Consider the following 15,871-nt stretch of genomic DNA (forward strand, 5'->3'; position numbering starts at 1 on the left):
GTGTGTGTGGATGTGTAGTGTGTCCTTTAGAAGGACACAGAAGGTGATAGAAGCCTTACCACTTCATGGAAATCACAGCCATGGGGCATATATATTCAATCATAATCATCTCTGCTGGATACATGATTCTTTTCAATGTTTGGCTGAAAATATGGACCCTCAATTTTTTTGAGTCAGCTGGAAAACTTGCCAAAAATAAGGCTAAGGGCTAATCTAATCTACTGAGGCCACTCAAGATTCTGGCCAGAAGCCAGACTGTAATTAAGTCAGGCAAAAATCAAACAGGAGAGCTGGTTCTGGAAACAACTGCACCCTCAGCCACCTCCACCCTGGGAGTAGATTTGGAGTCTGAATGGTGATAGTAAAAACGAATGACCCTTCTCTAGATCTCACTGTTTCAACAAAGTAAAAACGAATGATCCTTCTCTAGATCTCACTGTTCCAACAAATGCATTTTCGGGGAACTATTGCTATTACCATTTCACAGACAAGAAGGAAGCACAGAGAGGCTACGTGGTTGCCCAGGGTCACACAGCTAGTAATGGTGATCAAGGCCAGAATCCCTGTAATGTGGTCTGTGTGATCTTCAACAAGTCTTCCAGGCTCACTCTCTTGATTTCCTGTCTCTAACATGAATACCTCCAGTATGAAGCCCATACAACAAGTTTTTATTGTGCTCCACAGGGGCACTGAACAGGTCTGTTCTAAGACAAAGTCCCAAGATTTAAAACATCCCCGGTTGTTCCCAAATGGCCCACAGAAGCACCTCCATAGTTGCTGCCAACAGTCAACTCATCCTCTGACACAGCACCCCAAAACCAGAACTGTAGTACTTACCGGCGCCTCTGCCTGGCCTTTTCTTCTGCAGGAACGTCTGAGATCCCGGAGGGGCAGGTGGCACCTGCACGCTGGGCTTCGGTGGCTGGGCCTGGAAGCTGGGGGATTTGGGGGGCAGCGGGGGTGGGGTTTCACTGCTGTTAGCGCCTGGCAAAGGGGGTGCAGGCAAAGAGGACCTGGGGATGCACGAGGCGTAAAGGGGGGGTGGGGGTGGCGGGGGCGGCGGGGCTGGAGGCTCCTGAACATCTTGGGCAGGGCTGGCAGCATCGGCTTGGAGTCCCGGATACCCACAAGGTGGGAGGAGAGGGAGCGGGGGTGGGATGGGCGGTAGATGCAAAGGCGCTAGCTGAGGTTTCACTGCCTTGTCACTGGGAACCAGGGCGGGGGGCGGCGGGGGTGGAGTTGGCGGAGTTGGCGGAGGTGGCGGAGGTGGAGGCGGAGGGGGAGGTGTGCAGGGCAAAGGGGGTGCAACCACCAGGGATGGAACCACTGAGGGGCTCCCTTTCGCTGGTGGGCCAGGTGGGGACACCAGCGGGGCTTTGATGGGGGAGGACGGGGGCAGGGGTGGGGGTAAGGGCGGGGGCGGTGGGGGCGGGGTGGGAGGAGGCGGGGCGGGCATGCTGGGGCGAGGGGGGACTGTCCTGGCAGCGCCATGAGCCTCCGAGGCATTGCCTAGCCTGGGAGATGCGGGGGCGTTGAGTGGGCTGCTGATAGCTTTGGTGGGAAGCCGGGGAGAAGGCGCTCGGGAACCAGGGCCCTGCCCTATCTTGCCACCTGGAAGCGAAACAAGTTCTGAGTTAGCTCAGCGGGTAGAAGTAGGAGAAACCCAAGGGAGTGGGTGGTGATGACGGTCGCTGTCCAGCATGGTGTCAGTGAACTGCATGGTAGACACTCTTCCCACATGTCCACTGCAGGCCTCAGGTGCAGCAGCTGTCACCCAAGACGGCCAGCTGGACCAGCCCCAAGTTTCCTGCCAGCATAAACGCGCTGTCCTCCTCTGAGACAAGACCAGCTCAAGTGATCAGATTGTCTGCTGTGTGGCACCAGCCTTCCTGTTCCATTCCACCTCTACCCTGTTCTGCCAAGGATTCCAGTCTCCCAGCCCTGGGCACAGGACTGTCCTCTCTGCTGGAACCCTGCCACCACAATGAAAACAAGCCTGAACAGTCTGCTAGATACTGAGAGACCAGATGGATCAGTCAGGCCAGCTGTCCCAGCGGAAGCACCAGAGATACAAGAAATGTAACATTAGCAAAGCCACCTACCCTATGGGTAGATGCTAGAGGGGGCCCAGCTGGGGCCACCCTAACCGCCAACCCATAGAGCTGTAAGCTAAATAAATGGTTTATTTAGAGTCCCTAACATGTAGGGTTTGTTACACAGCAATACTGAACTGATATGATGATGGAGAATCATGACCACTCACCATTGCCAGTGAGTCTGCAGTGATGTCACTAAGATCATCTACTGTGACTGACATGAGCCACCATCACACCACTGCTAGACACTCTACACTATGGTAACTCATTCTTCAATGATTACAGTAGGATGATTTAAACAGGACGAGGATTTCAAAGATCCCTTAAAAACAATTCTGTGTCTTGGAAACTTCCGGTGCTTAGGCTTCCAAATACAAGATCTCCTACTACCTGACTGTCACTCTAAACATGTCACCTTAATGGCAGGTGAGGATTGCCCCATTGGTTCCACAAGGTAAGGAGACAGGGGTCAGAAGGTAGCCAGCCTGAACCCTTCCTTACCTGCTGCATCCCTCTGGCCTGCTGGGCGTAACACCGGAAAGCCACCAGCAAACAGATCTCCCAGGGTTGGGGGTGTGCTCCCGCCTCGGGAGTTTGCAGGACCTCCTCCTTCTTTGTTGGTTCCTTTAGAATCTTTAAAGAGAAGAGGCAAGTATGTGAGTAGGGCTGAGCCTCCAACTCTCACCCTGGCCGTGGTCTAACACTGCCCATGGCTGTCTTCCCCTTCTCCCGCCTCCAGTGTTACCCTTCTCCTCGGTGTCTTTCTCAAGCACTTCTGCCTTGATGCCCAGAAGGAAAGTACTGATACATTGCTACAACATGGATGAGCTGTAAATTCATATCTAGGCCTGTCTGTCCCCCTCTTCAGGCCACCAAAGAACCATCAGTAGTGACCGCTCTGAAAAGGGATCAAAAGCAAGGCATCCCTGCACTGCCATTTAGTAGATGCCAAAGGGGGAACTGGCAGGACCCTTCAAGTTAGAAAACCCGAACACTGGAGGTATAGAGCTTGCCGTGTTTTCAGCTTGACTCTTGTGGGAGGACTAGACCAAGAAAATCCCCCGATTTGATGCAGGCAGTAATTTTAACCTCTTGTCCACGAAGCCTGGCCCGGAACTTGTAAGCAGGAAGCAAAGGTCTGCAGTGATTTCTGCTTTGGCGTTTTCCTTCTTTGTCTCCCCAGCTCCCACTCACCGAGCCCTGCGCTCTTCCCTGCCCCTTTTTTTTCCCTATGGAGGAGAGAGCTCGTGAGCCCTTGAGAAGAGATGTCACTAATTCTAGAAGTCACTCACTTCCAGATGTGTGTGATTACCAACTGCATAAAATGAGAAGACATTCAGCTTACAAGAATTCCTGGCAGAAAATTTTCATAGCCTGAAGCTAATATGCACAGAGAAATCATGGCGCAATGGCCCCTGGTGGATGAATGTGGCCAGATTATTCCAAGTATTAACAGTACACATTACCTCTTCACTGGAATGATAAGCAAGTGTGTGGTCCAATAAAATGGATTTATCTGTTAATTGGGCTTAACTAATTAGATAGTGGGTCTAGCCAGAAACTAATTTTTATTGTAATCAATATTGAAAATATTTCTTAAAATAATTTGTCTACCCTTACATATTAACGTATATAATTACAGATACTGGATACAATTAATTTTAGGACTATTTTTGAGAATTACCATTATGCATCATTGCAAAATATATGGAAACATAATACCTTACACTGAAAAATAGTTCTGCATATATTTTTTAAACCTTCAACAATCTTGACCCAAAAAAAGCAGGCAGGTATTATTATCCCCCCCATTTTGCAGATGAGCAAACTGAAGCTCAGGGAGGTTTCCTGATTTGTCTGGTAGCAGGATCAGAACTCAACATGGGTCATCTGACCCAAGCACAAGGCTCCTTTTGAACCATCATACTCTAGAAGACATAGAAGCCTATAGTCATATGATCCTGTGAGACTTTAATTATTCTCTCATTGAGTTTGAAGACTATGTTGACACAGGGCAAGTGATCTTTAAATGTTGCCACACAATGGATAAACACAATGTGGTACATTCATCCAATGAATTACTATTCAACAATAAAAAGAAGGAAAGTACTGATACATTGCTACAACATGGATGAGCTGTAAAAATATTATGTGAAGAGAAAGGAGCCAATCACAAAAGGCCACATATCGTATGATTCTATTTATATGAAATGTCCAGAATAGGCAAATCCATAGAGACAGAAAGTAGATTTAGTAGACTGGGGGACAGAGGGAGTAGGGAGGGAATACTGATGGGTATGGGGTTTCCTTTTGGGGCGATGGAAATATTCTGGAAATAGGCAGGTGATGGTTGCAATCACATTGTGAATGTATAAATGCCACTGAATTGGGCACTTTAAAATGATTAAAATGGTGAATTTTATATGTGTATTTTACCATAATTAAAAGTTATCTTATAAAGTTTCTTTTTAAGCATTTGAAAAGAGATGGTAGATATGCTAGAAGCCATCTGCAGCCCTGGAAGGGTAGCTCTGATTCTCTTGCCCACGTGGACTGTACGTTGAGCAGGTCTCAGATGGCCTGATGTGTGTCCTGGGTAACAACTGTGGCCCCTGCCCTAAACAAGCCTGGGGTGATTGGCTGAGCCTCAGGCAGCCTGCCTTTGGCTCTCAGCAGGCGTGGCCCAGAGGCTCACTTACTCTCGATCTGTGGGGCACTGCGGTCATTGATCTGCGTGACTTTTCGTAGGCGAGTTCCTTGCTGGATATCAGCCAACAGTGCACTCCGACCTTTCGGATCTGCCTTTCTCAAGCTGGAAGTATCTGTACTTATCTGTAAGGGATTAAGAGGGATTCGATCATAATCGCACATAACGTTCATAGATAAGCCATACGTCTTATCGGCAGTAAGTTTCTCCTCCTGTAGTTTACTGCCTTCCCTATTTGCCCTACCCTGCCCATCTCTCCAGCAGCTACCTATGGGTCTCGGGTCTCGAGGGGGACTTACCTCTTATCCTGTGTACATCCCTGTCCCTGGGAACCTAGAAAGGACTCTTTCCTGTGCTCTAACTCCCATAAGTCTTAAGGAGCCCTAATGCATAGCCCCTCTTCCTCCTTCTAGGTAAGCCCCACCCACTTACCTGGGCTTCTGCCTGTGTGTTCCTGACCCTTGCTCCCAGGTTCTGAATAATCACCCTGCCTGGTAACCCCAGGTCCTCTCCTGGACCAAATCCAGAAAGAAAGATGTCCAGGGGATTGCAATGAAGGTTTGGTGACTGCCTTCTACTCTGTGCCTGGGTGCATTCCATGAATCCTCACAAAACCTTGAGAGTTTCCAGTGAGTTTACCTTCATTTTACAGGTGACAAAACAGACTATGAAGTCTCTGTTGAAGGTCACAGGGCTAGGTTCAAATCCAGATCTGCTGAATTCCAAAGGCCGCCTGCTTTTTACTCTGCACCACGGCAGCGATCAAGGGCAGGGTCCTACGGTTAGGATAAGCGCTCTGTAGACTGCTGAAATGCTTCGTAATATATATATTCATGAGAATAACCTTTGTTCATCTCTGCAAGTAGCACTGAGGGCCAACTGTTTCACTTCCATTATAGCTTATGCTGACATGGCAGGGTCTCCAGGGGCTGCCAGAACCTGAGAGCACCAGAAAGAACATACACCGGCTGGTGGCAAATAAGGAAAGGGTGAGGTTGCACTGGGAGTCACAGCCAGGAGGATCCTCTGCAGTTAGGACGACCTGAGAGCTGGTTAAACATTTCTCAAAGCAAAGAATACTTTTTAAGCACCTGCTGTACAGGGAATACCATGTGTCTTTGGTTTTCAGCTTAAACATCACCATTTCAGAGGTCTTTTCTGACCCCCAGTCTGAATAAAGCCACCCAGGGTTCTCTCCCAGGGCACCATATTCCTTTTCTTCTGTAAGTTTTATCACTGTGTATAAACTTATATTTATCTTTCCTCCTGGAAAATTTCCAATTTTGGTTATGAGTTGAAGGTTCACCACCTCTGCAGGACTCCCTATCAGGAAAAAGGTCTTGTTTGTTTTGTTCACCAGTGTATCTCCGGAGAGTAAAACCTGGCCCCAGTTAGGCTCAAAAACTGGCTCAAAAACTAGGCTCAAGAACTGGATGAAAGAATGAGTGGATGAATGAGTGAATGAATGAACTAGATTCAGGATGCATAATACACTGGGCAGGCTGCAAGGAAGGTAGCAGACCTTAGATGGTCCTTGAAGCCCTTGCTATAGCTATTTTCTCCATACAGCTATTTGTCAGAAAATGACAAGTCAGCTTTGCCAACTAGACAGTTAGAGACTCTCCAGTGTCACAGACTCGAAACATAGGCAATTGTGGTTTTAGCTAAAATGTGCCGAGTCCGCATTTTCACCCTCCAGTTCTACCGCGCTGGTTGGCGATGTATCTTACACAGGCTTTGAAGGGCACAAGCTTCAAAGTCACTTTCTTGTTGCCTGGAAACATGCTTTCTGACCCTTTGAAAGGGGCTCATGGATGATGGTCAATAATAGAGCTATGAGCAAGGGCCTCAACCCTAACGATACACATTTTTTTTTAAAGAATGCATGTGTGAATTGCAGAGTACAGCAGGGTATTTCCCCACACATGATTTTAGAAATCTCTCTATATACATCATTAATACCAATAAATCATTTTAAACTGCAAAGTTTTCAGATTTTTAAATCTGACCAAGAGAGCATGAAAATTTCTGTAAACATCTGGTATTATAATCTCAGGCATGTATTATGGTCAAGCATTAGGGGGAGAAAGCACTTTAGAATTTTCTTCTTAGTTACAAGATAAACAATACAGTGAACTGCATTCTGTTTAAAGCAGCTGGAACAATGGTCAAACCCTATTTTAACAATCCCTGGGTAGAGGTGGGGGTGGGAGGTGGGAATCATCTCAGCTACTTCAGACTCGATTTTTAAATCTATTACCAAAATGCATCCCCTGCTCCCTGACCTGGCCCATCCCAAGCTTTTTAGGTGAGGGCTATGAGGAACGTTGCATGTCCTTGGAATAATGATTTTAATTTGAGTACCTACTTAGCACAAGCCTCAATACATTCTTGACAGTTCCACAAGGCAGACTTGTTGATAAACGTCTTTCAAATCAGTACGAGGATGTAGTGAGTCAGTCACATCATGCGTCAGTGATGCAGTTCAACTTGCTGGACTAAATCTAACGTTCCTTTTTTGACTTCTCTGCTTTTATTCCTGCGCTGCTGCCTGCCCTGATAATTTTCCACTAGAGGGCTCTCCTTCACCTGAGATTACATGGTATCTTTCAATCCTCTCCTGTGACGTAGAGGAGCTTCATGGCTAAGGTGACCACGGCTTAATGGGTTTTGTACAAGAGGACATCTAAGGACATCCTCATTCGCACACTGAAGACCATATTATACAGTGACAGTTGTTTCTACTCCATCTCCAGTATTTATTAACCATCTGTAATTCGCTTTCCTCAATCTCCAACCTTAAGAAGTCTTGTTAGTGTGGTTACAGGATACAGACACAGAAAAGAGAAGATTTTCAAAAATTCTCTGGGGGTCTTTTATTTTATGTAAATCCTGATTATTGGCAACTCTACCACAAATATAATCAAGAGAGAGAAAAGCCACTCCTGGACACTTTTCCCATAGCAAATATATCCACCAAACACACCTCCGTGTCCTCCTACACACAAAACAAGAAACTAAAACATCATTTCAAAGTTAGCTCTGTTCTTTCTTAACACTGTTACTGGGCATGACGGTTTGAGTTCCACACAAAGCTTTTGTTGACTCAGTTCTTCTAAAGTGAGCTTCAAGGGGAATAGCCCAGATCCAAAAAGATGTAAAGTAGTAGGATAGTAATGCAAATGAGCCCATCTCCCTGCCAGGTAAAGGCTGAAAAACTGAAATGAACCCGGGAGATTAGAAACAAGCCAAGGGTGGTGGGTGTCTGTCTTCTTGTCTTGATAAATTATAAAAGTATTTGCATATCCATGGGTCGTTCCAACAGATGAGTCGATCAGGCTTCAGTATAGTCTGGGGAGGGGGATGGCAGTCCAGCCCAAATGGAATGAAATGCACGTCCTCCTGCTGTTGGTTACCTTGCCACCTTGTGCCATTACGGGGTCTGTCTGATTGACACCAGTTTCTATGTATAACACTAATAAAAATCTAGTGGGCTGATCCAAATCTAGCAGGTTGTCTCAAGGATTATCTAAACCCTATCATTCCAGTACAGTTTCAGCCTTGCAGTCTCCTAAAGGTACCTTCTCCAATGTGGCTGTTAAACCTCAAAGTAGTACTCAGGGGGCCAGGTGCACAGCCTGCTCATCACCCCTGCCCTCAGCCTCCTCCCGCCACCTCCAAACTTGGGGGCCGACAGGTATCAGCAGCCAGGATGCTTGTATTTCACTACCAAAACCCTGAATCCCCAGGAAAGCCAGAGCTGGCACTGCCTTCCTCCCGCTGCTACCATCTCTATGTAGGACAGAGAGCCTGAGAGCCAAAAGAGATGTGAAATATTTTCAGAGGACACTGACTCTCTCCTGTCAGGGGTTCCCTGCACCCTAAATGGACACATGTCAGGCTGTCCCAGAATGAGGCATTTTGAGATCTAACGGTTTTATTTCTCATTTTCAGAAATCCAAATATGCAATTAAAACCCATGAACAAAAAGAATGGACCTTTTAATCTACTTTTTTAAAGCCTGGTATCTTCGACAACCGTATATGGACCCATGATTGTCACCTAGAGTACAAAGCTGCCTCACCCAGCGCCCCTGCTCCAATTAGGAGGTGAAGCAGAGTTAGGACCTTTTCATTGGGGGTGTGGGCTATAGGTGAGTCTGGTCCTATTCTCTGCATCCATGAGGAAGCCCACCCATCAGAGTCATCTCATCCACTGGTATCACTTTGGTTGCTGTGTGCTGGCAGCTATCTCCTTGCCCAAGGACCTGGAGGTCATCGTGGACCCTTCCCTCTTTCTCGTTCTCAACAGCCACTCAAGCACAAACTCCTGTTGCTTTTTCCTGAGTGATTACTCTGGAATCTGGCTCCTTTTCCCCATCTCTGTGATGCTGACTTAATATAGGCCACCAGCACTTCTGGATTCCCTCACCTGGTTTTCGTGCCTCCTGTCTTGCCCTCCTCCACACAGCCACCAGAGTGGTGTAGATAAAGGACGTGTCACTTGTCATGCTCCTCCCTGCCATAAAAATCTTTGCTGGCTCCCCCCCTGCCCTCAGGAGCAAGTTCAAATCCCTTCATGTTGCACAAGGCCCTTAGTGACCAGCCCAGACAGTCCACTTCTTAAGCATTCCATGCTGGAGCTCACTTCTGGACCTTAGCTGGAGCTGATCTCTCTTCCCCTTTTACACTTGTCTCTTGGCTATTTTCCAGGAAGCCTCCTGATTCTGGAAGGCCAGATAAAGAGCCCTTTTTTGTTCCTAGAATAACATGCTTACCCTTAGCAGAGCACCTGCCACCTAGATCAGGTCACTTTGCTCAAAACCTTCAATGGTTTTTTTTTCCATTTCCCTTGGGATAAAAAATTCAAAGTCATTCATATTACCTGCTGAGCTTGACTGCATTTCTGTATGCTACCCTGCGTTTACCTATAAAGACCAACATTTTTCTACCCACAGTGTTATAAAGTAGCGCTACCATAGGGCAAGCCCTCCCTTCCCAGGCACGTCAGGGTCTCTTAACCACCATGCTGTTTACTTCTTAGTACTGACCTGATCACCCAGGAAAACAGTGAAAGTTGAACACTCAGGAAATACATGGCAAGCCTGTGGCTGGGTGGGGGAGTGGTCTGACTGCCCTCTGGCCTGGGACCATGGCAGATGACACTTCACATGGTGTGTGACAGCCAGAGCAGGAAGGAGGGGGCAGGGAAGGGCATCAGAAGGAAAAGGAAGGGTGGGGAGAGAGGGGAGGGGGGAGGCTGGGGCCCGAGGAGCTAAGTGCCAGGCCTTTGCCAGGGCCAGAGAGGACAGCCAAGGCTGAATGATGGGCTCTGAGAACCGCCTGATTACTGCATTAAATGTGAGCCAGCAACCGTCTTAGCAGGAGGAGGGCTGAGAGCACCTAAAATGGAAACTGCTCAGAGTAACCTTATGCTGGGAGGCTGATAGCCTCAACTGTAAATAGCCTGTACCTGAAACTCCCTCTTCAGGTAACACAGAACCTTGCGTGGGTCAAACCTGCAGGTCCACCTCTTTCTTTCCGAGTGTCAGCCCCCTACTCTCCTTTCACACCTCCTGGCTGGCTTCAGGGAAAATGTAGTGTTTTTAGCATATGGCCACCCTTTGTTGACTTTGAAATAGGCAAAGATTATGAGCACAGCTCAAATATGAAAGGGGAAAAGGTAACAAAAATAACCAAAAGGAGGGAAATTCCAAACTTTCTAGAATGTTCAAGAGGTTTCCAAAGTATATCACCTATTACAGATGATAATGTAAATGAATCTAGACTTTCTTTTCTCACAGTCACTTTTTTGGGTCCTTTGCATGGCGAGTGCAACAGAAGCCTCTGGGTCCAGACTTGGACTGGACCCTAGAGAAACAATGACCCACATTTGAGCTCAAGGGCAGCACTGTTGGACCTGATGATATTCTCATCCATTCCAGAACCTGCTTCCAAATCTCTCTGGGTTGGGCCCCTGGGTCACCAGAACTTGTCCGCTCAGCATACATGCTCTATAATTCCATCATCACCCTTGGACCTGACTCTAGTTCTGATCCCCACTAATGAAGAGAGGCAGGCCCTTCCTTCCCTATTTAGCACCCAAGAAGTCCTTCTTTGGCCTCCACTCCCCGCCTGATATCTCGGTGGTCCATGCACCTGACATCCTTTGTTCTTCCCTGGCCACTTCTTTTGGTGGTGTTGGGCTGCCAAAAGTATATTCACAGGCTAGTTGTTAAGGAGGCAGTATGATACAGTGGAAAGAGCTGGGCTCAAGGGTCAGTTCTACAATTTACTATCTTGTTCTGGCTGACATAATCACTAAGGAAGCGTCTGGGTCCGGTTTACCAATGGTCAAGTAGTCTTGGTAGAGTGAGTCACACATGGAGGGGCTCATCAGCCTCCTATCAGTGGGGAGACAGCCCTTTTTCGCAGTTAAAAATGAGGGTTCCAGAGTCCCCTCACCTTGAATGGGATCCTGGACCCACCAATTATTAGTGGCATAACTTTGGCAAATTACCTTACGTCTACAGGCCTCAACTTTTACAGACTTTTTAGAGACAAAACAAGAAAAACTTAACTATTGTTACATGACAGAAGGCAAATGTTATTGTCCTTAACTATGAAGAACTTGATAGAACCAAGTAATATATAAAAATAATAACAAACTACAACTATGTGGTGTTTATTTTGAGACTGCAAGGCTGGTTCAATATAGAAAAATCAATTAATGAGGCCCACCATATTAACAATATAATGAAGAAAAATCACATGATCACATACATTGAAGCAGAAAAAAACACCCAACAAAATTCAACATCCATTCATGATAAAAACTTTCATCAAAGTAGGAATGAAAGGGAAATTCATCAACTCGAGAAAGGGCATCAACAAAAAAACTACAGCTAACATGACACTTCATGATGAAGTATTTTCCCTCTAAGAGCAGGAACAAAGCAAGGACACTCCCTCTCACCACTCTTATTCAGCATTATAAATGGAAGTCCTAGTGAGTACAATAAGGTAAGACAAAGAAATAAGTGGCATACAGGTTGGAAAGGAAGAAATAAAATTGTCTCTATTCATAGACAACATGATTTTCTATGTCGAAAATTTCAACACACACAAAAAAATGAGTGTAAGTGAGTTTAGCAAGGTTTTGGATACAAAGTCAACATACAAAAATTAACTACATTTCTATATACCAGTAATAAACAACTAGAAATTGGAATTTTTTAAAAAAACTTATGATAACTTAAAATAGCTCCAAGTACATAAATCAAACAAAATATGCACAGGGTACAGATTCTAAAAACCATAAAATGCTGATAAAAGAAAGAAGACCTAAATAAATGAAGAGATACACTGTATTTATGAATTGGAGGATTCTGCATAATAAAGATGTCAATTTTCCCCAAGATGATATATAAATTTAATGCAATGTCAAACAAAATCCCAATAAGATTTTTAAATAGACACAGATGTGCTGATTCTAAAATTTATGCGGAAAGGGAAAAGAACTAAAAAGCCAAAGCAATTTTGCCAAAGAAAAGTTAGAGGACTCACATTATCTGATTTTAAAACCGACTATATGCACAGTAGTTAAGATGGCATGGTCCTGGCAAAGGGATAGGTCCATAGATCAATGGAGTAGAACAGAGATTCAGACATAAATCCACACAAATGTGGTCAACTGATTTTTGACAAAGGTGCAAAGGAATTTAATAGAGAAGGGCTAGTCTTTTCAACAAATGACGTTGGAACAACTGGACATCTATATGCAAATAAACGAAACTAAACCCAAGCCTCATACCTTATAAATTAGTTCAAAATGCATCATAGATCTAAATGTGCATCTCACAACACCTGAGGAGTAAATGTTGTTCCTTCATTTTTCACCACATAAACCTAGTGACCCTTCCACGTCAGGAATCCCATTTGTATTTGTTTGACTTTCTTGATCTATAAATCCCAACATTTTAGCCTAAAGTTCTCTACAAAGACAGCTTTGAGTTCTGCTTTTTAGAGACAATACCTAAAATGAAAAAACAATCTTAAATAAATGAATGAGTGAATGAATGAATAACATAAAGTAGTATAAAATATTATCTAATGGATCAAAAGAAAGAAACAAGAGAAAGAAGGCAGAGAGGCAGGATTAAGACCGCATGGTTCTTCCACCCCTCTGCCTTTTTCCCTGTGTATTTTTTAAACCTCTTTTGTAAAGTTATATTTCGTTATTAGGAAAATACCTGTTACCTCTAGATGTATATGGACAAAAGGTCGAATATAAAGTAAATACAGGAAATTAGGTACTTTTATGCCACAATTTGTGAGAAAAGTACAAACTCTTCTCCTTGCTCATCTAAGACTGCTGCTCTCACTCATCCTACAGCCAAATTCGCCGAGCATCTCCCATGGGCAGGGGCAGAGCAAAGGGTAGCCAGACACTTCCACATGTTACACGCTGGGTAAGGTTCAGGAATGCGCCAGCAGAGCAGGAACACCTAGAATCTACTCAAGCTACTTTGGGCCTTGCTGGCATTAATGCAAAATACATAGGTCACCTCAGAATGAGTTGACTTTGCAGTCCCAGGCTTATGTTTCCAGCTAACCGCTGAATATCCCCACATAAGTGTCCCAAAAGCACCTTGAACTCAACACATCCAAAACAAACTCACTGTCTTCCCCATATCACCCCCCCAATACACACACACTCACACACACACAGCCCTGTAGTCCTCTTACTCCTCTTGTGATATGGATCTCAGCAATACGCTTTGAGTCAACCACCTCAAAACCAAAAACTCCCTGTATCACATGTTTGATGTTCCGTGATTTGTCAAATTTACTTGCTAGCAACTCCACTTCCAAAATGTGTCTCTAATTCCTATCGCCCTTTCTAGTCGCACCACCACTTTTCATGTCCAGGCTTCACTTCTCCCCACACCACTCAAACCACGGCTCCCTTCTAAGCCGTGGGAGCAGGTCAGCCTTCAGGTGCGCAGGCGGAGGTGGGAGGTCTGAGGGTCACAAATTTAAGTGCTCTCATAATACGCCTCTCACTTTCAAAATCTCCTCTCTCCAGTTAAACATTGATGAGGGATGTTGAGGTTAAGGGAGTATATATGTGTGGGTGGGGAGGGCTATGTGCAAACTCTCTGTATTTTCTGCTCAATTCTGCTGTGAACCTAAAGCTGCACTAAAAGAATAAAGTCTATTAAAAAATTTAAAAAAAAACAAATTTCATATTGTCTCTCCAATTTTCTTCTTCAGATCTAGATGAGACATCCACAGAATCGGGATAAAACTCATTTGGCATGGTGTTTAAGGCCTTCCAGAAACTGACCATGTTTCCACCTCCCACCCCACACAGCTTACCTGCTACTCACCAGGTGGAGTTCCCCATCCCCTGTATTGGTGTATCTCAAAGTCAATCCTCATGCAGTCCCTCTATACAATATGCCTCTTTCCTCTGACTCTACCAGTTAAAATCACACTCATCTTCCAAGACATAGCTATAAAGCCTCTTCCAGAGAAGCCTAAATTGATCTGAGGTACAATCAATTCTTTACATTTCAACTCATCCAATTATTATGTAGTAGCCATACATTTTAGAAGTTTATCCCAGGTATACAGATACCAGCTGAGGTTTCCTGAGCCCTTGAGAGCTAGAAGAGACTGGCCCAGAGCCCTTCTTGATGCCCCTGGGGAAGCCCAAAGCCTCCTAAAGACTTCTGCAATTTCAGGGGCATTTATGCCTCACGGGCACGCTGGCTTCTAGGTTCCTATTTTCTTTTCACTCATCCTATCTCTGCTCTACTCTTACGGTCTCAGAAACACAGCTTAAAGCCTTCTGTGATCCTTCCCTTTCTTCCCACTCCCCCCTCAAAATAAAAACCAAAAAACCCAAAACATCCACATAAAGCATTCATAAGACAGTAAACTTTACTGAACTGTGGGTGGAGAACAGGAGGGCTTCCTTTTCCAAGCAGCAGCAGCAGCAGCCTGGCACCGAGCACGGGGCATCCCTGGCCCTTACATGGCCTTTGATCATCCCAGCGCAGGCAGATTTCACCTGGCCCAGCATCCCCACTCACTCACCTCAAACCAGTGTTCTGGCTCCTTTCTCTCACTCCCTTCTTAACTATCTTTTCCCTCTGCTCAACCCCTTATGAACAAAGCAAATTCTTACCCTTGTTTCGTGTGGTACAGTTTAGTCATTCTTATTATTGCCTCATTCCTGCTCTCAAATTCCACCCCCACCCCACCCCTCCACAGTTTATCAAGATATATTCCCAAAGATGGGTCCCTCCTTAAGAATTCTGGTGCCAGTTGCCGAGATCATATGTTTCACATCTTGATGGGCATCTATCCTCCCCAAGTAAGTTCCCTGAAGCAGAAATTCTGTCTCAATCAACCTTCCCAATGCTCAGAACGATGCCTTATATATAATAAACACTCCAGAAAAATTCACTGAAATAAAATTAGTTATTTAATGTGAAAATATAGTGTGAATTTTGAAATAAAAACAAGTATTTCTGTCCTGCGAATCACAGAAGGAGCCTGCCAGAGCACCCACAGTGTGACTCATACAATACCCTCTTACTAATGACACTCCTTGTGTATTTTTAATGAAATGGGGCCATCTCAAACCCTCCCCTAAAAATACAGTAGCATCTGTTTCACTGAATGCCAGCAATTCTCAAGGAGAGCAGAAATAAATGGAAGGTCATGACAGCTGCAATGAATCAAGATGAAACGTAGGCTTTCATTGTTCTTAATGACCATCAAAATGTCTCTGTGACAATTATGACAGGGAAAGAATTTTGCTGAAATGGAACAGACCTATCATCTGAGGAAGTGAATCGTAACAGAATAAAGGGGGGGGCTATTTTTAGTTCACTTCACCCAACTGTATTTTTGTCTTCCATCTCCTAAAATTAGGCCTGCTGATTGAGGCTATATGTAATCGGAGTGGTGTAGACTGATGCAACCATTGCTTCCCCAAACTGAGGTACTGTCCTTCCTTTGGACGAATGATTGCTACCTGCTTGGCATCTCAGTGA

The 15,871-nt window shown here is 45.1% G+C and overlaps 1 protein-coding gene across 4 annotated transcripts in view; it reads right to left on the minus strand.

The window, feature by feature from the left end:
- WIPF3 (WAS/WASL interacting protein family member 3) overlaps positions 1 to 15,871 on the minus strand; it is a 70,904-nt gene that overhangs the window by 18,419 nt on the left and 36,614 nt on the right. For 3 of the 4 annotated variants that reach the window (XR_010381637.1, XM_031455117.2, XM_064487481.1), the window contains exons 3-5: positions 4,796 to 4,928; positions 2,598 to 2,729; positions 838 to 1,611 (exon numbers count right to left, since the gene is read on the minus strand). Coding sequence is in view for 3 of the 4 variants with exons in the window: in XM_031455117.2 (XP_031310977.2) it covers positions 838 to 1,611; positions 2,598 to 2,729; positions 4,796 to 4,928 (1,039 nt within the window). In the remaining variant the exon portion in view is untranslated. Of the gene's footprint in view, positions 1 to 837; positions 1,612 to 2,597; positions 2,730 to 4,795; positions 4,929 to 5,442; positions 5,505 to 15,871 lie in introns of those variants that run through there. The other variant, XM_064487482.1, reaches the window with a different exon arrangement.

This window comes from Camelus dromedarius, chromosome 7, assembly GCF_036321535.1.
Source record: "Camelus dromedarius isolate mCamDro1 chromosome 7, mCamDro1.pat, whole genome shotgun sequence".
NCBI lineage: Eukaryota > Metazoa > Chordata > Mammalia > Artiodactyla > Camelidae > Camelus > Camelus dromedarius.